The sequence below is a fragment of the Prionailurus bengalensis genome, chromosome C2 (assembly GCF_016509475.1).
Source record: "Prionailurus bengalensis isolate Pbe53 chromosome C2, Fcat_Pben_1.1_paternal_pri, whole genome shotgun sequence".
Taxonomy (NCBI): Eukaryota; Metazoa; Chordata; class Mammalia; order Carnivora; family Felidae; genus Prionailurus; species Prionailurus bengalensis.
In genome coordinates this window covers 148,611,262-148,632,451 of record NC_057350.1, presented here as the reverse complement: position 1 = coordinate 148,632,451, position 21,190 = coordinate 148,611,262, and the positions used below count along the sequence as shown (strand labels likewise).

The window sequence follows — 21,190 nt, the reverse complement described above, 5'->3', positions numbered from 1 at the left end:
TAGCACTACTTGGAATTTATCCAAAGGGCACGGGAGTGCTGATTCATGGGGGCACGTGTACCCCAATGTTTATAGCAGCACTTTCAACAATAGCCAAATTATGGAAAGAGCCCCAATGTCCTCAACTGATGAATGGATAAAGAAGATGTGGTTTATATATAAATGGAATACTACTTGGCAATGAGAAAGAATGAAATCCTGCCATTTCCAGCAATGTGGATGGAACTGGAGGGTATTGTGCTGAGTGAAATAAGTCAGTCAGAGAAAGATAGATATGTTTTCACCCATGTGGAATTTGAGAAACTTAACAGAAGACCATGGAGGAAGGGAGGAAAAAATTAGTTATAAACAGATGGAGGGAGGCAAACCATAGGAGACTTTTAAAGACAGAGAATAAACTGAGGGTTGATGGGGGGGCGGTTGGGGAAAGGGGAAAATGGGTGATGGTCATGGAGGAGGGCACTTGTTGCGATGAGCACTGGGTGTTGTATGTAAGCAATGAATCACGGGAATCTACCCTGAAGCCAAGAGCACGCTGTATGCACTGTATGTAGCTAATGTGACAATAAATTATATTTAAAAAAAAAAAAAAAGAAGAAAGCATCAAAAAGGAGTCTTGGTACTAGAATTGTAAGCTCCCAAACAAATGGTACGTGAGAGGAGGGCAGATGTGTGGGAGGTTTTGAAATGACACAAACTGCCACTGGTTAGATGAGGAAGATGGTGAGAGCTGGGGGGGGGGGGGTTGCGGGGGCGAGGTGTGTGTGATAAGGGGCCAAGTGCAGGAGACCTTCAAGCTTGACCTAGACGGAGCATGGTTAGGGATTCTGGAGTGGCTGGACTAGCTATTAGGTCATTTATTTGGGGGCTGAAAATGTTGGGAGACAAAGCAAACTTTAAAATGTTAAGTTTTCTTTTCCTCTGTTTGCAGGAAATGGAAATACATGCATTTGCTTGCACTCTTTTTTAAAGATCTGGCATTTGCAGGTATAATCATGGGTTCACTTGGGTATGATTAGAAGCCGGCTAGAGACTGCCTCTCTGGAGAAAACCATTCTTTTCTCTTTGCACATGTTGGCACATAATTGTGTGTGTGCTTTAAGAGAGGGTATTGGTATAAAGTTAGTGGGAAATGTTTATGATATAGTAAAGATTTGCAGGTGAAAATGGAAGAAATTCTCTAGGCTTAGTAAATGAAAGGTCACTGCAAGAAGGCTCGAATTTGGAAAAGTCGAGCAAGCAAAGTGTAATACTTGAAAACTTAATCATGGGAATAAACTTGGAAAATGTCCCAGTTTTTAAAACCTTTTATTTCTACTTTGGACCTGTCGTAAGCTTAGGATAACGGAATTAAAAAACAAAAGCAGGGCAGATGCAAAGGTCCACATACAGCCATTAAGCAAAATAGTGGAATAGATTAATTTAAAAAACACCGTTAGTGTTTAGGGCAGCTGGCTGGCTCAGTTGGTAGAGCATGGGACTCTTGATCTCAGGGTCATGAGTTCAAGCCCCGTGTTGAGTGTGGAGCCTACTTAACATAAAAAAAAAATAAACACCATATATATTCATTGAGATGTTGACTGCCAGGAAAACAAAATTCTGGGTAATTTTAAGGTCCTGAATTGTACTGTCTTAAAAATTGTTAATGCTTTTCCTTTTTTGTTGATTGAGGTATGCTTACTTTTGGAAGAAGAGGAGTAAATCACAATTCTTATGCTTAGCTTTCACATATTTAGAAAAATGGTACATTATGAATATTTTGGAGGAAGAGAGAGGAATGTAATGAAAGATTTTAGTTGGTTACATTTTTTTTTTATTTGTTTTTTCAACGTTTATTTATTTTTGGGGCAGAGAGAGACAGAGCATGAACGGGGGAGGGGCAGAGAGAGAGGGAGACACAGAATCGGAAACAGGCTCCAGGCTCTGAGCCATCAGCCCAGAGCCCGACGTGGGGCCCGAACTCACGGACCGCGAGATCGTGACCTGAGCCGAAGTGGGACGCTCAACCCACTGAGCCACCCAGGTGCCCCAAGGCTATGTCTCCTTAAGGCACTGTTGATGAAAACAGCCTTTACGTCCATATATTTGACTCTGGGACCACTTAACAATCTGTCATCTATGTTGGTGCCTGAAGGCCTAATTTTCATTAATTTACGAATGATCATGATGACACTTCATGCTAAATATGTGGCATGTGCCCTACCTCCCTCTTCTCATTTCATTCTCCACCAGCCTAGCGACTTAGGTGATGCTGAAATCTTATTTATTTGTTTATTAATGTGTACTTATTTATTTTGAGAGAGAGGAAGAGAGAGAGAGTATGTGGTGGAGGGGCAGAGAGAGAGGGAGAGAGAGAATCCCAAGCAGGCTCTGCACTGTTAGCGCAGGGCCCGACGTGGGGCCCGATCCCACAGACTAAGATCGTGACCTGAGCTGCAACCAATCAGCTTAGCTAACTGAGCCATCCAGGTGCCCCATTGCTATTAACATTTTAGAAATGAAACATAAAAAAGCTTTAGAAGTGGAAACCCCATGCTACTTTACTGGGCCACCCCGCTCCTGAATGCTGGAGCTCCGATTTGAACTCAGGCCTTCGACTTTAGAAACTGTGTTCCTAACCCAGCCTGCCCATGGCCTCCGGTGGTTGTGCCGTGAGCTTCTCAGACTGGACGGCGCCTCTTAGCTCGTTGCTTGATTTCCCTGGTTGCGCATGTTCTCTCGTGTGCTTTCTCCCTCTTTGCAGTCATGCCTTTCCTTCATGCCCGTTGTAGCCAATAAATACAGAGCGTGTATGTCTGTCTTCCTTGAAAGCTTGGGAAATTCAGGGATCTGATGAGGTTCGCAGGAAATACCGAGAGGTTGGTGACTCCCGTGAAACCCGCCTGCGTGTGGACTGTCCGGGCGGGGTCTGAGCATCAGCACTTAGTCTTACCTGGTACCCCGTTCTCTTCTCTGGCGTGACCCCCTCGGTCAGGCAGGCGCTGTTTGGGGAGGGGACGCAGGGCTGAGGCGCTTAGGTAGAGGGTGAATCTTATTCCCGGAGAGAAACCGTTACCCTCGACTCCGAAGTTTTCACAGATGGCACACTTGGCATTTCTGGTCCCCCTCCCGGAAGTAAACATTTGGCGTAAAACCCTGGCATGTTGTTCCTCAAACTCTGGTAATGTTGCATTTTAAGCTAGTGGCAGGGATGAGTGTGTATGATGGCTAAACGTCATTTACAAAGCACAGCCTGCAGATTTCAGGCAGGCTGCGCTGTGGCGGGAGAACCTTCTCATTCCTGGCGGCCGCGCTTTGCTGCCTGTTCCCCCCTCTGCTCCTGGAGCCCGGTGACCCATGGAATTTACCGAGAGTGAGACTTTTTTGTTCATATTTACCCTGAGAGGAGGCACCGGTGTGAATTCGACTGCGAGAATCCCACGCTTAATGGGAAATTAAAGGTTTTTCAACTCAGATTTACTGCTTGTGAATTCAAGTGACAGCCACGTAAGTAATGACCATGAGGTTAGACGTTCACACTGGGATAATTTGGCTCCTGGGTGAATTTCTTGATTCGTCGCCATTTACAGTGGTGCTGCCCCAGGCAGGGACCCCTGTTGCCAGAATGGTCTTCCTCTCTGATTTCAAATGGGTTCTCGGTCTACTCAGCATCTAGAATTATTTTCTCCCCCTACAATCTTGCAACTTAATGGCCGACCATATAGAGTCTCCAGTAAGCACTTAATTAGATTTTGGACTTCATCACCACTTTGCTCCTATAAAAAAATAAGGAGGAAGTCCGTCGCTGCTCATGATTTTGAGCTAAGTGACTTCTTAACATTTAAAAAATCAATAAGGCCTCCATTGATCCAGTTTTAAGTAATATAAGGAAAGAAACAAACTTTGACCACACAGTTCCCTACTATGCTAAGCATCTTATGTGCACGATCTAATTGAATCTTCATGGTGGCTTTTAAGGGTCAATATTATTATTCCTTTTTTAAAGATTAGGAAATTGATGCTTAATAAGAAAGCTTAAATAACTCCACTGAAGTCAACACAGCTAGAACCTGGTACAGCTGGGGGAGGGAAACCTGGCTGGCCGGCTTGAGAACCCAGTGAAAAATCTGCCTTTTCTTGGGTTCGGATAAGCCTCCCAAACAATCAAAATGTATGTTAGTAGACTCTTAATGCTTAGGCAAGTTTACTGTCATGAAAGAATTAAAGAAATAGCTTATTTCGTCCTTCACATTCCAAGTGAAAACACTAAAGCAGAAAGGAGATGCTCGCTGTATCGTGATCTAAGTGTAGGTAATTCTTAGACCCAAGACTTCTCCAATTACCTATACCTAAGCTTATTTAAAAGCAACACACTGCTTTCCAACTTTATTTATCTTCCTATTATTATTATATATTTTATTTATTTTATTATTTATTTTATTTTATGTATATATTACATATTTATGTATATTCCTGTTATTATATCCCAGTTGAAACCAGACAACCTCTACAAGCTACTGTGATGTTGGAGGGTCATAGAAAGTTCTTATTTCTACCCTACCTCATGCCCCACTCCCAAACCCTTGGCTGCTTGAAAATTACAGATCATTAACATTTAACAGCTTTTGTAGCTGTCGACTGTTCCCCGAGGCCCAAGGCTAAGACTGCTTTGAAGGCCCAAGGCTAAGACTGCTTGTCTGGGTAGATTTGTGCACCGTTGCCTATTTCGTCTATATCTCCCCTTGTCTTGCCCAGGCTTCACGTCCTTCACTCTCAGAGCAGCTGGCAGTGATGAGGTCAGCTCTAGTGGACCTTTCTCTTCCTCACTTCTTTGGCGTTTCCTGGCTGTATTACCAAATTAGAACCTTGCTGTGAACTTTTTTATTGTGTGTGTGCATGTTCCTGTCTGTGTCTCTTGTATCTCCAGCAATACCATAAAGCATCGGTGATGAAAGACTATCTCATACACCTCCTGTTTCTCCTGGAGACCCCATAGTAGATATTCTCCTTGGCACATAGTAGGTGTTCATTAAATCCTTGATAACTGAAATACAGAAATTGGCACAAGTCAACAAACATACCATGTAACTACCTTCTCTCAAGTTGAAATGAAGGACAAGAACACGTAGAATGTAAATGGTATGTAGAATTTAGCAAATTTTGGATAACTAATACATTCACATGGTTGAAAATGAAAGAATATAAAAAACCATGTGGCCAGAAATCTCCTTTGCACTCTGTCGCTTTCTTCTCATTCCCTGTGTCTCCACAAATAAGTAGCCGTTTTTTAGTTTTGTGTGTATCCTTCTAGAGTGTTTCTATGTTTTTTTTTTTAAGTATTAAGTTTTCTTTAAGTTTATTTTGAGAGAGTCAAGTGGGAGAGAGGCAGAGAGAGAATCTCAAGCAGGCTCTGAGTCGTCAGTGCAGAGCCCGATTCAGGGCTTGAACTCATGAACCATGAGATCGTGATGTGAGCCGTAATCAAGAGTTGGACGCTCAACCAACTGAGCCACCCAGGTGCCCCAAGTACTTTTTATGTTTTAAACAAATAATTGTAAGTAAATAACAATAAAAATACTCATTTCCCACATTTTGATGCAGAACTTTGCCTACTGTGCAGCAGTTTTGCACCTTGCTCTTTTTCCCTTAACTCTATAGCCTAGAGATATTTTTCCAGACTAGCTCATAGAAGCCATTATCCTTATTCTCTCACAGCTTGCTATAGTATTCGGTTATGTAGGTGTACCATTATTTAGTTAACCGGTCCCATACTGATGGGCCTTTGGCTTGTTTCCCATCCTTTGCATTAAATATCTTTCTGCGGTGACTGGTTGCTACTTAGGCCATTTTCCCTGCAAGCAGCCATATTGGAGGGTACGTTCCCAAGCAGGGCGTTGTGGGTCACAGGAAAATGCCTTTGTAACTGTGACGCGCATTGCCAGACTGCCCTTCTCAGGGGTTTTGTCACCTTATATGCCCGCGAACCTGTTCCGCTGTGATCCTGTCAACGGATAGTGTGTTCAAACTTTTGGCTCTTTGCCAACCCGATGGACAAACTCTAAACGTGGCTTGAATTTACAAGTACAGTTGAACATCTTTTCATATGGTTTAAGCGCTTTATATGTTTTGTGAACTGTCTGTTCAGATCTTGCCCCGTTTGAATACTTGGGGTGTTCCTTTCAATTCCTAGGATTTCCATTCCTCATTATAAAGTACAACGATGAGGCTTTTGAAGCACGTTGAAAGTATTTTTTCTAGTTTATTGTTTGGCTTTGTTGGTGGTAGGAATGGTTTTTTTTTTTAAGTTTATTTTTTTTTAGTAATCTCTACACCCAACTTGGGGCTCAGGCTCATGACCCTGAGATCAAGTTGTGCACTCTTCCACACAAGCCAGCCAGGTGCCCCCGAGGGAGTGGGTTTTTAAAGGTTGTTAACCACGCAGAAGTTTTTAATTTGTAGATAATCAAATTTGCTGAGCTCTTCTTCTATGGCTTTTGGATTTGAGGTATTAGGCCTTCCCTACCCCAAGGCTCCAGGTTTCTTCTGCCTTTTTAAAAAATACTCATTTATTTTTGAGAGAGAGAGAGTGAGTGAGCGAGCAGGGGAGGGGCAGAGAGAGAGGGAGACACCGATCCTGAAGCAGGCTCCAGGCTCCGAGCTGTCAGCACGGAGCCCAACGCGGGGCTCGAACCCACGGACCGTGAGATCGTGACCTGAGCCGAAGTTGGATGCTTAACTGAATGAACCACCTAGGCACTGCTGTGTTTTTGTTTTTTATTTTTTGTTTGTTTGTTTGTTTGAAGTCTTTGATCCATTCGGGGTCTGTGATCTGGGAGATGAAGCCTACTTGGTTTTTCAGATGGCTGCCCAGTTACCCCAGTATCAGTTATGGAAACAGTTCATCTCCGCTAGGTTGAGGTGCCATCTTTTTCCCATAGTAAATTGCTACCTGGACTATATATTCCTCTAGGGTGACATAAGAGCACTGCGCTGACAAATGGGGACTAATTGGTGGATAACTCGGTACCTTCAGTCATGCAGCAGACATGTATTAAGTACCTAATACATGAGGCCAGTCATTATGCGCCTGTTCTTGGGGATATAAAGATGGGTTTGAAACAGTCTCTTAGGAAGGCGGCTCTATGATGAACATGATCTCGATGCAGAGGAATAAGAACAGCGGGGAGGCTGAGGCAGACGGGGAGATGCCTCACGTATCAGAAAACAGAGCTGAGTCTTAAGGTGCGGATGCACTTGGCCAGCCTTGAGGGGGAAGAGCTTTCCAGGAAGGGCTGCTCATATATGCAGAGGCCCCGATCGTAAGGGTCTGTGGCGTTTGGGGGGCTTAGTAGCTTTTCGTGGCCAATAGAGTAGGGCAGGAGACGCAGCGGCAGATGGGAGCAGGAAGATAATGACCGGCACGGCCTCTTCTAAGTGAGTGTGGGGTTGGGGCGTGTCGTGTCACTCTCCTTCCCCTACGCCTTCACCCCTCTAAATGGACGAAGGGGGGAAGATTGAGGGTCCCAAATAAATGGAAGCCAGCACTTGGCTGTGTTCTGCAGGTCGGTTGCTGAGTCTTGACGCCTGTTGCTTATTCTAGACGACTCCAAGTTCCCGAAGCCGCAGCCTCACTTTGCTCCCCCACGGAACGCCCAATCCTGCGTCTCCCTGTAGCCAGAGACACCTCGGCGCGGGGGCCCCCGGTGTTGTCACGGTCACGCATCACAAGTCGCCTGCAGCCGCCCGAAGAGCCAAGAGTCAGTATCCCGGCCAGCTTCACGAAGTCAGAGAGGTAGGCTTTGCTCTCCTACTAGGTGGAGTGGTCTCTGGGCGCTGAGGGCCGCCACCGTCCCTTCCTGTGTGCCATCTTGAGGCCAGAAGGCGGCCTCCCAGCCACACGGGCGTGACACGCTTCCTGGTGGTAGAAAAAATAATTTGTGTCTTAGGCGAAGCGAGGTGTTAGGAGACGTGTCAGAGCTCTGAGAGCAGAGGAGGCCCGCCCGCAGGTGCATGGGTGCACATGGAAGCAGCATCAATGTCTCTGTGCTCATAGCCAAGAACGGGCCATACACACGCTAGTCCTGGGTGGCCAGGATGTGACCGAGGTGGCTTGGAAATTCAGGGCGCGTGAGACCTTTTTCTTTTTCTTTAAAAAAACTTTTTTTTTTTTTTTAACGTTTATTCCTTTTTTGAGAGACAGAGACAGAGTGCGAGCAGGGCAGGGGCAGAGAGAGAGGGAGACACAGAATCCGAAGCAGCCTCCGGGCTCCGAGCTGTCAGCACAGAGCCCGACGCGGGGCTTGAACTCACGGACCGTGAGATCGTGACCTGAGCCCAAGTCAGACGCTTAACCGACCGAGCCCCCCAGGGTGCCCCAAGTGAGACCTTTTTCTGCCTGGCCTCACTCGCGAGGTGCCCACGTTGGTCTTCCCATCACAGACCACTCCTAGTAGAGTGCTGGGTTGTGAAGGAGCACTGTCCTTGGAGTCAAAAGACTGTTTGGAAGCAAGTCTTCCAAAGCTCTGAACCCGGGTTTCTGCATCTGGGGAGTGGAAATAACACAGGCCTTCCTCTCCTCTGAAGGGAGGTCAGAGGCATGCCCTTGAAAGCCCTTCAGCCGTCGGTGCCTTATGAACCCATGTGGGGCCGTGCTTCGTTTTTACTTTTGACACACTGGAAGTCCTCAGTCTGGGGATCCCGGTTCCTTAATGTTTGTACCATACTTTGCAACGGGTACCAAGAGTGGACCGTGTGAACTAACTGATGTTGGTCTGGGTCGCCCAGCTTGGGTTGGGTGCTGAGGCTTCTGCCCTGCAGCCGGCCTGTGTGCGGACCAGCCCACCCTCTTAGGGTAGCAGTGGAGCCCTGGCCCCAGGCGAGCGGCAGAATGGGTCTCCTAGCACAGGGTCTGTTGCCCAAGTCAGCACACCTCTCAGTTTATTTCCTAAACGTCATGAGCTGAGTAGGGCTGTGTCAGCTGGCCGTCTTGGTCGGACGTTGACCCAAGGCAGAAAATCTGAAATCTTTTTTTTTTTTTTTTTAATTTTTTTTGGTATTTGTTTATTTTTGAGAGAGAGAGTGTGTAAGCAGGGGAGGGGCAGAGAGAGAGGGAGACGCAGAATCCTTAGCAGGCTCCAGGCTCTGAGCTGTCAGCACAGAGCCCGACACGGGGCTCAAACCCATGAATTGTGAGATCATGCCCCGAGCCAAAGTTGGACGCTTAACTGACTGAGCCACCCAGGCGCCCCAGAAATCTTCTGAATCAAATCTTTTGATGCAGATCAAAGACTTTTTTTTTCTCTTGGTAGATTTATGCATGTATGTTCTCTGTATTGCCTAATAAAGAAAAAGGTACAGGGTCAAATGCTGTCTTTGAAATAGTCACCCTGATGTTTAAAAAAAAAATGGCTATGAGCTTGACTTTGATACACTGGATGATATGAGGAACTGTTGCACACTTGTATATATTTTTCATTTTTCAAAGCATCTTAAAGAAACTATATTACAGAAACACTGTACACAGAAGTGGAAGAGAATAATGGTACCCGTCCCCCAGTCAGTATTTCCAACTTTCTGTTGTTTTCTTTTATCTCTTTCTCCTCTACCACTTTTTTTCTTGCTGGGGTATTTTAAGGAAATCACAACTATTATATCAATTTATCATTGCCAGTAAGTGCTTCAATATTTATCTAACAAACAAGGACTTAAAAAACAACTTGACCACAACGCCATCACAGTCACTTTTATGTAAACCTCACTGTGGTTATTTTTTGCAAGTCTGTAAGAGACTACAACCTAAAACAGAAAAGGCAGATTGAAAGTTCATGGTATTTTGGGAATTCTATTATAATGAGTCTCTGATAGAATTACCAGTGATGCTGGGAAGCCTGGAATGTATGAAGAGAAGCAGGAGTGCTTGTATGGCATGAGCTGTGGCCTAAATAAAAGGTGAGGTACCTTAGCTTAATTTTGAGTAGCGCATGATTTGGTACAGTGTCAAAGTCTTTTCTGCCTCCATTTTTATTTTTATGGATTTTTTTTAATGTTTATGTTTGAGAGAGGGACAGAGTGCGAGCAGTGGAGGGGCAGAGAGAGAGGGAGACACAGAATCCGAAGCAGGCTCCAGGCTCTGAGCTGTCAACGTGGAGCCTGATACGGGGCTTGAACTTGAGAACCTCGAGATCATGACCTGAGCCGAAGTCAGGTGCTTAACCAACTGAGCCACCCAGGCGCCCCCTACCTGCATTTAAAAAATCTCATGTTTACAAGAAGAAGAGTATGTTCTTAAGTAATGCAAGTACATATTGAACAAGAAGTCTGAAGAAAATCAAAATTACCCATAATCCTACATCCTTTAATAAAGATAACCATTATTTAAACTTTCAAGAAATTGACTTCTGGGTTATTTTTTCTGTATAAGTTACATACATAGAGAAGTAGAAGTTGTATAGGATGATCTAAGCTTTGTAAACAATTACATAACATTCTTTCTTTTCTATTTTAATTTTTTAAATTATTTTTTAAACGTTTATTTTTGAGGAGACAGTGCAGGAGTTGGGGAGGGGCAGAGAGAGAGGGAGACAGAGGATCTAAGCAGGCTCCCTGCTGTCAGCACAGCGCCCGATTCAGGGCTGAAACCCCTGAACCGAGAGATCATGACCTGAGCCGAAGTCAGGTGCTTCACCAACTGAGCCGCCCAGGTGCCCCTCTTTTATATATTTTTTTAAGTTTGTTTATTGTGGGGCACCTGGAGCCTGCTTTGGATTCTGTGTCTTTGTCTCGCTCTCTGCCCCTCCCCCGCTCATGCTCATGCCCCCCCCCCCCTCAAAAATAAAGATTAAAAAAATACTTCTCTTTAAGAAAAAAAAAGAAAAAAAGAAGTTTATTTTGAGAGCCGGGGAGGGTGAGAGGGGGATAGTGAGTGGGGAGGGAGGGAGGGAGGGAGAGAGGGAGGGAGAATCTCTAGCTGGCTCCACACTGTCAGTGCAGAGCCGGACGCAGGGCTTGATCTCCTGAATCATGAGATCATGACCTGGGTTGAAATCAAGAGTAGGACTTTTGATGGACTGAGCCACCCAGGTGCCCCTCTCTTTTCTTTATCCTGTTGTTTTCTCCTCTATCTTTTCCACCTATAAGGGGCAATTACTAAAATTGCCCATGAAATTTCATTATACAAAACAGACGTAGAATACCTCCATAGCTATAGTGACTCGGTGTTTGTACTCCTGGGCAGTCGTTTCTTTGGGCCATTGCTTTTGTCTATCAACGATCTTTTGTGCTGAAGTCAAATTTTCAGTGAGCTTGTTGAGACCTAGGTATAAACGTCGGCAGTTGAGAGAATTGTAGGGTGCTGGATGCCTCTGAGGGAAGAGTTAAAAGTTCTGATTCTCAGATGTCCTGTTCCGCTTCACTCCTGATTGGAGAACAGTACCTATTTGGGGACATCTGTCATTTTATGATGTGGAACTATCAGAGAATATTTCACTCCTACCAGAAAGTTCTGAAGTTTTTTTTAAAAATTTTTTTTAATGTTTATTTTTGACAGAGAGAGAGAGAGAGAGAGAGAGAGACAGAGCATGAGTGGGGGAGGGGCAGAGAGACGGGGAGACACAGAATCCGAAGCAGGATCCAGGCTCCGAGCTGTCGGCACAGGGCCCGATGCGGGGCTTGAACCCACAGACCAACTGTGAGATCATGACCTGAGCCAAAGTCGGACGGACGCTCAACCGACTGAGCCACCCAGGCGCCCCAAAAGTTCTGCAGTTTTAAAAGTATGTTAATTTCAGACTGTAAAGTCCTTGGTTTTGGATTCCACTGTATTTATCTATAAAATAACTAGAGGAAAATGGAATAGCATTTTTAGCCCAGCTGTATAGGGAAGATAAACTGATGACCACCGAAGCAATGAAGAAAATCATCATACACGAGACAGATGTGCCTGAATATCGGAAGGGGGAAAAAAAAAAAATAGCCCGGCCACAGGCAATAGAATAAATATTAAATGGGATTCCATAGCATGGATGCAGATAATGGGACAGTTTTGAAGATTAAATGGTTATCATCGAAAATAAAAAGAATTGAGATCTTAAAGGACAGTACCCAAAGTCTTCATTAGTTACGAGGGATGAATATAAGGAATTTGAAACAACAGCAATGAAAAATAAGAGCCATTTGTCTATCAAAGTACCAAAATAATTATAGCCCATTATAGGTTAGGCTATTAAGAAATACTGATAATGCTGTGTATTGTCTTTTTGCTACAGCCTGGTATTCTATAAGAAGGACTCAACACAAAACAAAGCTGTTCATTACCCCTGACCCATAAATTCCCCGTTGAGAACTGTATTCTGAGGAACGAATCTGTGGAATCGGGGTTGGAGGAAGAAAGTTAATTTGGGTAAAGCTGTTCATACTAGTAAAGCGATATATCCAACACAGAACATCACGGAAATGACCAAACAATGATTCGCGTAATATACTGAATTACTATATAGCAGCTTAAGATGAAAGGCATGTGTAAGCATTAGTACTGCATGGATATGTGTATGAAATAAGAAAATCAGGAGATGAGAGCATATGAGCACACTGGACCCTCTGTCCCTCTTAATAAAGTCCAGAAATTGCTTCAAACCAGTGGTTCTGGAATTTTGGATTTTACTTACAAACTGAAATTTAGAAATAGAATTTTGGAAGCAGCATAATGTTGCAACTATTAAAATTTGGCCAGTAGGGTATTTTAATTTAATTATTTCATATTTATTTATTTACTTGTTATTTATTTGTTATTTTTGTTCTAGAGAGAGGGGAGTTGGGGAGAGTGGCTGAGAGAGACAGAGAAAGAGAATCTTAAGTAGGCTCCAAGCTCAGCACGGACCCTGATGGGGGCCCGATCCCGTGACATGGGGATCATGACCTGAGCCAGAAGCTCCACCAACTGAACGCCCAGGTGCCCCAGGAAGGACATTTTTAAAGCGTAGTGACGGTCTGTAGTTACTACCATCTCATAAAAGCACATTTTAATTCCCCCATCCCCTCACTACCCTCCCCTACCACCACCTCCAAGGCCTATGGTCTCTGAATAAAGAATCGTTCATTACACTGAGTAACTTTAGTTTTATGAAAAACCTACTGCGTTTTCCTTGTTTTTAATATTTTATCTTGAAGTGGAAGAGTATTCATCGTGGATTGATTCTAGCCTATGAATTTGTGTGTTTTTAAACCACTGATCACCACTGACCTTTTCTTCTAAAGAATTTTTTTTTTTTAATTTTTTTTTTTTAACGTTTATTTATTTTTGGGACAGAGAGAGACAGAGCATGAACGGGGGAGGGGCAGAGAGAGAAGGAGACACAGAATCGGAAACAGGCTCCAGGCTCCGAGCCATCAGCCCAGAGCCCGACGCGGGGCTCGAACTCCCGGACCGCGAGATCGTGACCTGGCTGAAGTCGGATGCTTAACCGACTAAGCCACCCAGGTGCCCTACCACTGATTTTTTAATCCTGTCACCTTCTTACTCCCTGCTGTCCATAGGATAAAGGTTGTACTCTTCTGCATGGCACACAAGGCCTTCCGTAGTCTGTCCATCTCTGTGTCCTGCCCTCAGCATGCCTGCTCATCCCCACCGTGTACTTGCTGCCTCCCTCTGTTGGGAGGTTATGTTGCCCATGTAGAACTTTCTGCCGTGATGGAACTACTCTATCCCTTTCGTTCTTCTCTGGGGAGCCGCCGTTACGTGGGGCTCGTGAGCTCTTGAAAGGTGCTAGTCTGAACTGAGATGTAATGTAAAAGTAAAATGCACGCTAGATTTCAAAGTAGTACCGAAAAAGGTAAGACAGTTCATTAATGTTTTAATACTCATTGCAAGTAGAAATGAAAATATTTTCTGTTAGGTTAAATATATTAAAATTCATTTTACCTTTTTGAGTGTGCCTACATGCCTCCCACTTGTGGCTTGCGTTATATTTCTTAGATAGCACTGCCCTCGATTGTGAGCTTGCTCACCCCCATCACTTGTCCACCCATTCTACAGGCACTGAGCACCTACTGTGTGCCAGGCTGGAGTTTTATGCGGAAAGCATTAAAAACAAAAACAAGAACAAACACCATCCTTGCGTCTTCTAGCCCCCGGCGCAACTCCTGAGCGTGTTGGTTGGACAACTTGATTTGAAGACCCATTTTCTAGCAGTTGGAGTGCTTTAGAAACAATGTGGAGGCATTCAAGGGTTGCGTAGGCAACCCTGGGCAGTGGGTGATGACCGGTCAAGGGTTGAGTCGGGTATTCGTTTGGTTTCCTCTGACTCCGAGAGCTCTGGGGGGTGGGGGTATTCCTAGATGTCTGGGTGACCACACGGAAAGCGATGATAGTGCGAGCCTACCTGGATGTGCCACTGGAAAGGTGGTATAAATAGGATCTAAAATATTTTTAAAGACCAATTTGAGCCCTCAACTGTTCAAGCATATAATGAGTGAAACGATGGCATTGACTCGTATTAACTTTTATACTTTTGGTGACATTATAACCGGCTTTAACTTGGCTTATGTTTGTTTCAGTGGGCTCAAGTTCAGTTGGTACAAGTACACTGTGATTTTTATGAAGTCCTTCTTTGCTAGGTGCTTCCTGAAAAAACACCACCGTAACACATGTTCATACTGGTGCATATGTGTCTGTACACATCTGCGTGAACACATGAACTGAGTAGAAGAATATAAGGTAGGGACTCCAGGTGTTTCCTCTTTATCTAATTCTTCATTACTGTTTCCCAAAAGTGACTTTTGAAGAAACGATCTGTGTTTCTATAAGCATGAGAGCACATGTATATGTTTGTGTATGTGCACAGATTTGTGTGTATGTGTGGGACGTGGGTTTTATTGTAACTGTTTTGTTCCTTGGATAAGAGATAAGAAATTTCTCCAGAAGGAGTACCTACTAAAAATTTCTCTGGGGCGCCTGGGTCGCTCAGTCAGTTAAGCATCTGACTCTTGGTTTTGGCTCAGGCCACGATCTCACGGTGCATGAGTCCAAGGCTCGTGTCACGCTCTGTGCTCTGCACTGACAGTGCGGAGCCTGCTTGGAATTCTCTCTCTCTCTCTCTCTCTCTCTCTCTCTCTCTCTCCGCGCCCCCTTCTCTCTGCCCCTCCTCTGCTTTCTTTCTCAAAATAAATAAACTTAAAATTTTTTTCTGTAAATCCAAATATGCTAATGGGCTTGGACATAAAAGATATTTGAGAAGCAGAATAAACTTGGTAGAGCCCAGGTTCTTGTGTCTTTGACCAAATAACATTTTTAGTTGTGACGTTGGAGACTAAAAAAAAAAAAAAAAAATACAGTTAATTCAATGGGGAGACAATATCTGGATTCTGTAGCCTGATGAAGGAAAAGGTCAAGGTCATGCTGTTGAATTGTAATGGGTATGTGTGAGGCATAAATTTAGTTTTAATTAAGCTTTCAATGGTAATTTATTGACAAGTAGGAATTATCCTTATCTTAAGCTATTGTTAGCTTGCTTCCAGGGACGTATCCTTTTGAAGAGAGGGCTGTTTGTTGCACTGGTTTACCTTGGGTAGGTAAACTGAATCAAGGCCGTGCCATTTAATACAGTTTTAAATAAACCTTTCAGAGTATAATCTATGCAGATGTGTGTTTATGTGGTTCCTGCTGTGTGAATGTATGTTGCTTCGTGTAGTTGCATGTTTAATACGCATACAAGGGAAGGTCCTTTCCTGAAAGAGTCGTCTTTATAAATGATCCCAGCTCAGTATTCTCTCCCTTCAGGATGGTTTTTGTTTGATCCTCGTGCACATGGATGTCATGAATGCCTGGTTAGAAACCTTGATTCATGTACAGCCTTTGCTATGGAGGTGGTAACTGTCAAATGTCACCCTAACGAGTTTTATTAGCTGATCAATTTTAAGGTAGCCGTCAGTGCTGGCAGCATTGAACGCGAGCCATCCCATCACCAGGGAAACCGCATTTAGGGGATAAAGTGCATTTTTCCTTTGTGTGAACAGAATGATTATTTGAAAAAAAAAAGTCCTAAATTAGTTCTGCTGTGCATTTTGGAGGGATAAATGATGGCAGGTAACCCGTGTATGCATTTTTAGTAGCAATTTGCCATCTTTCAGAATGGGTCCACTCCAGACCTCGGTTTTCAAAAATTGTAATGTGGGATTAGTTGATAGCAGTTGTTTCTGAATCTTTTAAAAGCAGTAGCGTGTTGGGGCACCTCAGTCGGTTAAGTGTCCGACTCTTGATCTCAGCTCACAGGTCTTGATCTCGAGGTCATGAGTTTGGACCCCACATGGGGCTCCATGCTGGCTGTGGAGCCTACTTTAAAAAAAAAAAACAGTTCAAAAGCAGTACATTATTCGAATAGAAATATCATAGGTCCTTTACTTCAACAGTGCTTTATTAGGGCAGATTTACCGTGGAAGGTAAGATGAGCATTTATTGATGATGAAGCAAGCGGATTTGGAATAGGAAGTATTTATGACCACCATGGCAATCCCTCATCAGCCCCTGTATACACGCAGTTTGAAACAAACATTCGCGCGGTCCACGGAGCACCTTGGAGATCGTCTGTTTTGGGTCGTTGGATTTCGGCAGCAATAGTGCTTCAGGTGAACACCACCACCAACAAGAGAATGAGATCGTGTCCCCAGGCGACCTTCAAGCGGTCTCCCAAGCTGCTGCCCCGGGAGAAGGATGGTCTGGGGTCTCAGCCCGCTCAGGGCATGGCTTGTTGGAACGTGGACGGTAGGGGAGGCCGAGGGCAAACTTAACCACAGGAGAAATAGGTGCCTGGTCGCCCAGGAAGCTGGGAGCGTTCACACTTTCCCCTTCCTCACCAGGGTTGTGCTTCACTTGTTGAAAGAGGTTCTAGCCTAGCTGGTTGCAATGCAAATCGCTCTTTTCTCTCATTTGCTTCCCTTGTCAGGCCCTTTCCTTTTACTGTCTCGTTACATTTGGGAATTAGGCATTTGCTTCTTTATTATTTGATGCTTCTTGTCCCTCCATATGGAGGATTTTTGTTTGTTTTTTTTTTTTTTACCTCCTTATTCCTCAGCCCTTAGCGCAACACCTAGCACGATCCTAGCCACTGGGAAACAATCCTCCGTTGACCTGGTTAAAAGCTTTCGCTGAAGGAGGGAGTTTCTTGCCCTGTAGCATGTTCTTAGGAGATTTATGGTCCCAAAGCAGAAGCAGTGTTGAACTTGGGCCCAACTGTATTATGCACTTGGGGTGCCACCTTCCACTATGCCCCAGACATGCCTAGGTATTTCTTTTCTTAGTTTGCGGTGCACTTTATCTGCCTACATTTTTTAAAAAAATGTTTATGTTTGAGAGAGCGTGAGCAGATGAGGGGCAAAGAGAAAGGGGGCAAGAGAGAGAGAACCCGAAGCAGCGGAGAATCTGACAGCACGCAGCCTGACATGGGGCTTGAACTCACGAACCGTGATCATGACCCAAGCCAAAGTTGGGTGCTTAACTGACTGAGCCACCCATGCGCCCCATCCACCTACATTTTTAACAAATACCTTTGTTATAATTATTTTTCTTAATCTCCCCACTAATATATAAACTCCTTCTAAAAAGGCACGGATTCACTAACAGTAGTGACCGTTGCAAGGACAATAATATTTTGTACTTATGAGAACCTTTCTATGTGCCGGGTACTATGCTCAGTTTTACTTGAGTTGTCCTTGAGTCGTCCCTGTGAAGTAGATACTGTTGTTGTCCCTATTTGACAGATGGGAAACTGAGGCATGCAGGAGGTTAAGACAAAGAGAGGTGTAGCAGGCAGAGAAACAGAACTAGCAGGAGATACATACGAGAGATTTCTCGCAAGGAATTGGCTCGTGTGCAAGTACGGGGCCTGTCCAGGCAGGTCCAAGAGCCGGAAAGCAGGCAGGAACCGCCAGGCACTGTCTGGAGAAGGATCTACACGTAAAATTATTCGTGGCCTCAGAGGAGCCTCAGCTCTGCTCCTCCGATCTTTCAACTGAATCAGACCCACCCGGATTTATGTAGGTAATCTATCTTTCTGCAAGTCAACTGATTACAGGCTTTAATCACACCCACAGAATGACCTCACGGACACGGTTAAATGAGTGTTTGGATCACTGGGTGCTGGAGTCTTACCAATTAAAAAAAGAGGGGTGGTGGTTGGAGCGGTTAAAGTTGACCAGCTTCTTGACTTTGGTGCCGCGGGACTCCACCGTCCTGACCAAAGCTGACCAGACCAACCTCCAGCCTCATCTTCCAGTTCGCCATTAGAATTTGAGGGGGGCTTACGTGGGAACTTGAGGGCGAGATTAGTCACCCTTTTGGAGCGTGAACGGGAAGCATCTGGATGCTGATTTGGAGAAGCCATGAGGAAACTGTTGTCAAGTGAGTATATAAGCAGCTAGGTCACAAACCGGTGACCTCCCAGAGGTGACCTTGAGAGTTGCTGTGGTATATTAGGATTCTCCAGAGAAATAGAACCTCTGGGGTGGGATGGGGGGATTTTGTGTGTGTGTGTGTGTGTGTGTGTGTGTGTGTGTGTGTGTGTTTACACACACATATAGTGGACCTTTGAACAACTTGGGGTTTGAACTGCACGGGCCCACTTCTGTGTAAATTTTTACCGTAAATACAGTATAGTACTGTAAATGTATTTTTATGCTTTGAATAACATTTTTCCTCTAGTTTACTCCGTTGTAAGGATATGATCTATAATACACATGTACAAAATGCGTATAAATCGACTGTTATCAATAAGGTTTCTGGTCAGCAGTAGTCTATTCATAGTTAAGTTTTGGGGAGTCAAAAGTTATACATGGATTTTCAGCAGGGCCTCAGCATCCCAGACCCCTGTGTTGTTCACGGGTCAGCTCTGTGTAGACAGCGTGAAAGAGAGCAGTTTGAGGAACTAGTTCCTGTGATTATAGAAGCTGGCAAGCCCCACATCTAGAGGATGGGCTGGCAGACTGGAGACCAAGGGAAGAGCCGGTGTTGAGTTTAAGCCCGTAGCCCGTCTACTAGCAGAACTTCTTCTTGCTCGGGGGACATTAGTCTTTTGTTCTGCTCAGGTCATCAGCTGGTTGGGTGAGGCCCACCCACGTCATGGAGGGCAATCTTCCTTTGCTCAAAGTCCACCAAAGACCCTCTCACAAAAAGATCCGGAATCATGTTTGTCCAAATAGCTATGCACCGTGGCTAAGCCAAGTGGGTGCACAAAATTAATCATCACAAGCACCCGAGACTGTCACCGCCTTGTGGTTTTACTGTATGTGTCTATCCCCTGAACCACCCCCCCCCTTCCCCCCGAGCCTGTGTCTGGAAAGCTAATAGAGCTTGACTATCGCCAGTCATATCATGCTCGGTTACTGCACTCACTGTGGGCCCAGTGCTGGGTCTCTGATGTGGGGGATGGGATGCAGTCCTGGGTATTGCCCAGGGACTTGATAATCTAGGTGGTTGGTGGAGCTGATATGAAAATGATTCAATGCTACGATAATTAATGGCAAAAGGAATTGGCCAGAAGGTAAGGCCAGTGTGGGCTGGCTGTTCCTTCTTATAGACCTGTACCCTCTGGGCTCCAAAGCCACCAGGAACCCTGAAAGGGTCACACCTGCATTCAGCATCTGGGTAGACAATTTATACCTTACGAACTTTCCCACCTACAATTAGAATATTGCTGAGCAAGACTGTGTGTAGTGAGGGAACCTCTGTGTATCCCTGCGTGTCTCAGGCTCACAGAAAATGCAAGGTTCACACACTTTTGAAGTTTGGCACTCCGAAGGAAGCTAATAAGCAGCAGATTATTTTATGTCACAGTAGTTCTGTGACACAGAAGGGCTTCTGCCTGTTCCTACCTTATGTGGCAGTTGAGTACAAGAAGCCTTTCTAGAAGTGCTCTATGGCTTTGAGATAATAACACATGTTGGACATTGAGTGAGTAGACAAGAGAGGGAAGTTAGCCAGGTTCTTCCTTTGGTACTCAAGCCACCCTCCGAACTTGTGTTTTGTGATCTTATTCTTAGTGATTTCTGTGGAGGACGTTGTTGTTGTTGTTTTCCTTGTGGCTCATAATAGTATTTCAGGATAAGATCTCAGTTCTTCCTCATTTAAAACCCCATCCTCTTGTTTATATAAACCACATCTTCTTTATCCATTCATCAGTTGCTGGACATTTGGGCTCTTTCCACAATTCGGCTATTGTTGAAAGTGCTGCTATAAACATTGGGGTACAAGTGCCCCTGTGCATCAGTACTCCTGTATCCCTTGGGTAAATTCCTAGCAGTGCTATTGCTGGGTCATAGGGTAATTCTATTTTTAATTTTTTGAGGAACCTCCATACTGTTTTCCATAGTGACTACTAGGCAACGAGAAAGAATGGAAAACTCGCCATTTGCAACAACGTGGATGGAACTGGAGAGTATTATGCTAAGTGAAATAAGTCAGAGAAAGACAGATATCATATGTTTTCACTCGTGTGGAATTTGAAAAACTTAACAGAAGACCATGGGGGGAAGGGAAGGGGAAAAATAGTTACAGAGAGGGAGGGAGGCAAACCAGAAGAGACTCTTAAATACAGAGAACAAACTGAGAGTTGAAGAGCAGTGGAGGAGAAGGGGAAGTGGGTGATGGGCGTTGAGGGGGCACTTGCTGGGATGAGCACTGGGTGTTGTAGGTAAGCGATGAACCACGGGAATCTACTCCTCAAGCCGAAAGCACGCTGTATACACTGTATGTTAGCTAACGTGACAATAAATTATATTAAAGAAAAAAAAGTCCTGTCAGTTTGTTCTGTTTTCAGCAGAAGTAAGGCACTGTTATTATTCCCTCCCCAACCCTCATTAGATATTTCGGCATCTCAGATTTGCAGGTTAATTACAAGAGTACCCTAACCTACCCACCTTCCTTTTTATTTTCATTTTTAAAGATTTTATTTTTAAATATGTCTGCATCCAATGTGGGGCTCAAACTCATGACCCTGAGATCAAGAGTCGCATGCTCTTCTGAGTCAGCCAGGCGCCCCAACTCCCCAGCCTTCCTTAGCTACCTCTTTCCCTCCTTGCCAAGACCGCAATCATTTTTTGTTGCTTTGATCTGAATTTTCCCTCGTTCATTTATTTGAGGTCGGAGATGGACTTTTTGGAGTGGTGAAATGTTCTGTATCTTAATTGTGGCGATTGTACAGCTGTATACATTTAACAGAATTACTGA

At 44.5% G+C, this 21,190-nt stretch overlaps 1 protein-coding gene across 1 annotated transcript in view; it reads left to right on the top strand.

Moving 5' to 3' along the window:
* The window catches only part of OSBPL10 (oxysterol binding protein like 10), a 314,732-nt gene that overhangs the window by 152,274 nt on the left and 141,268 nt on the right, over window positions 1–21,190 (top strand). The window contains exon 4 of the mRNA XM_043595604.1: window positions 7,580–7,771. Coding sequence (XP_043451539.1) covers window positions 7,580–7,771 — 192 coding nt within the window. The remainder of the gene's footprint in view (window positions 1–7,579; window positions 7,772–21,190) is intronic.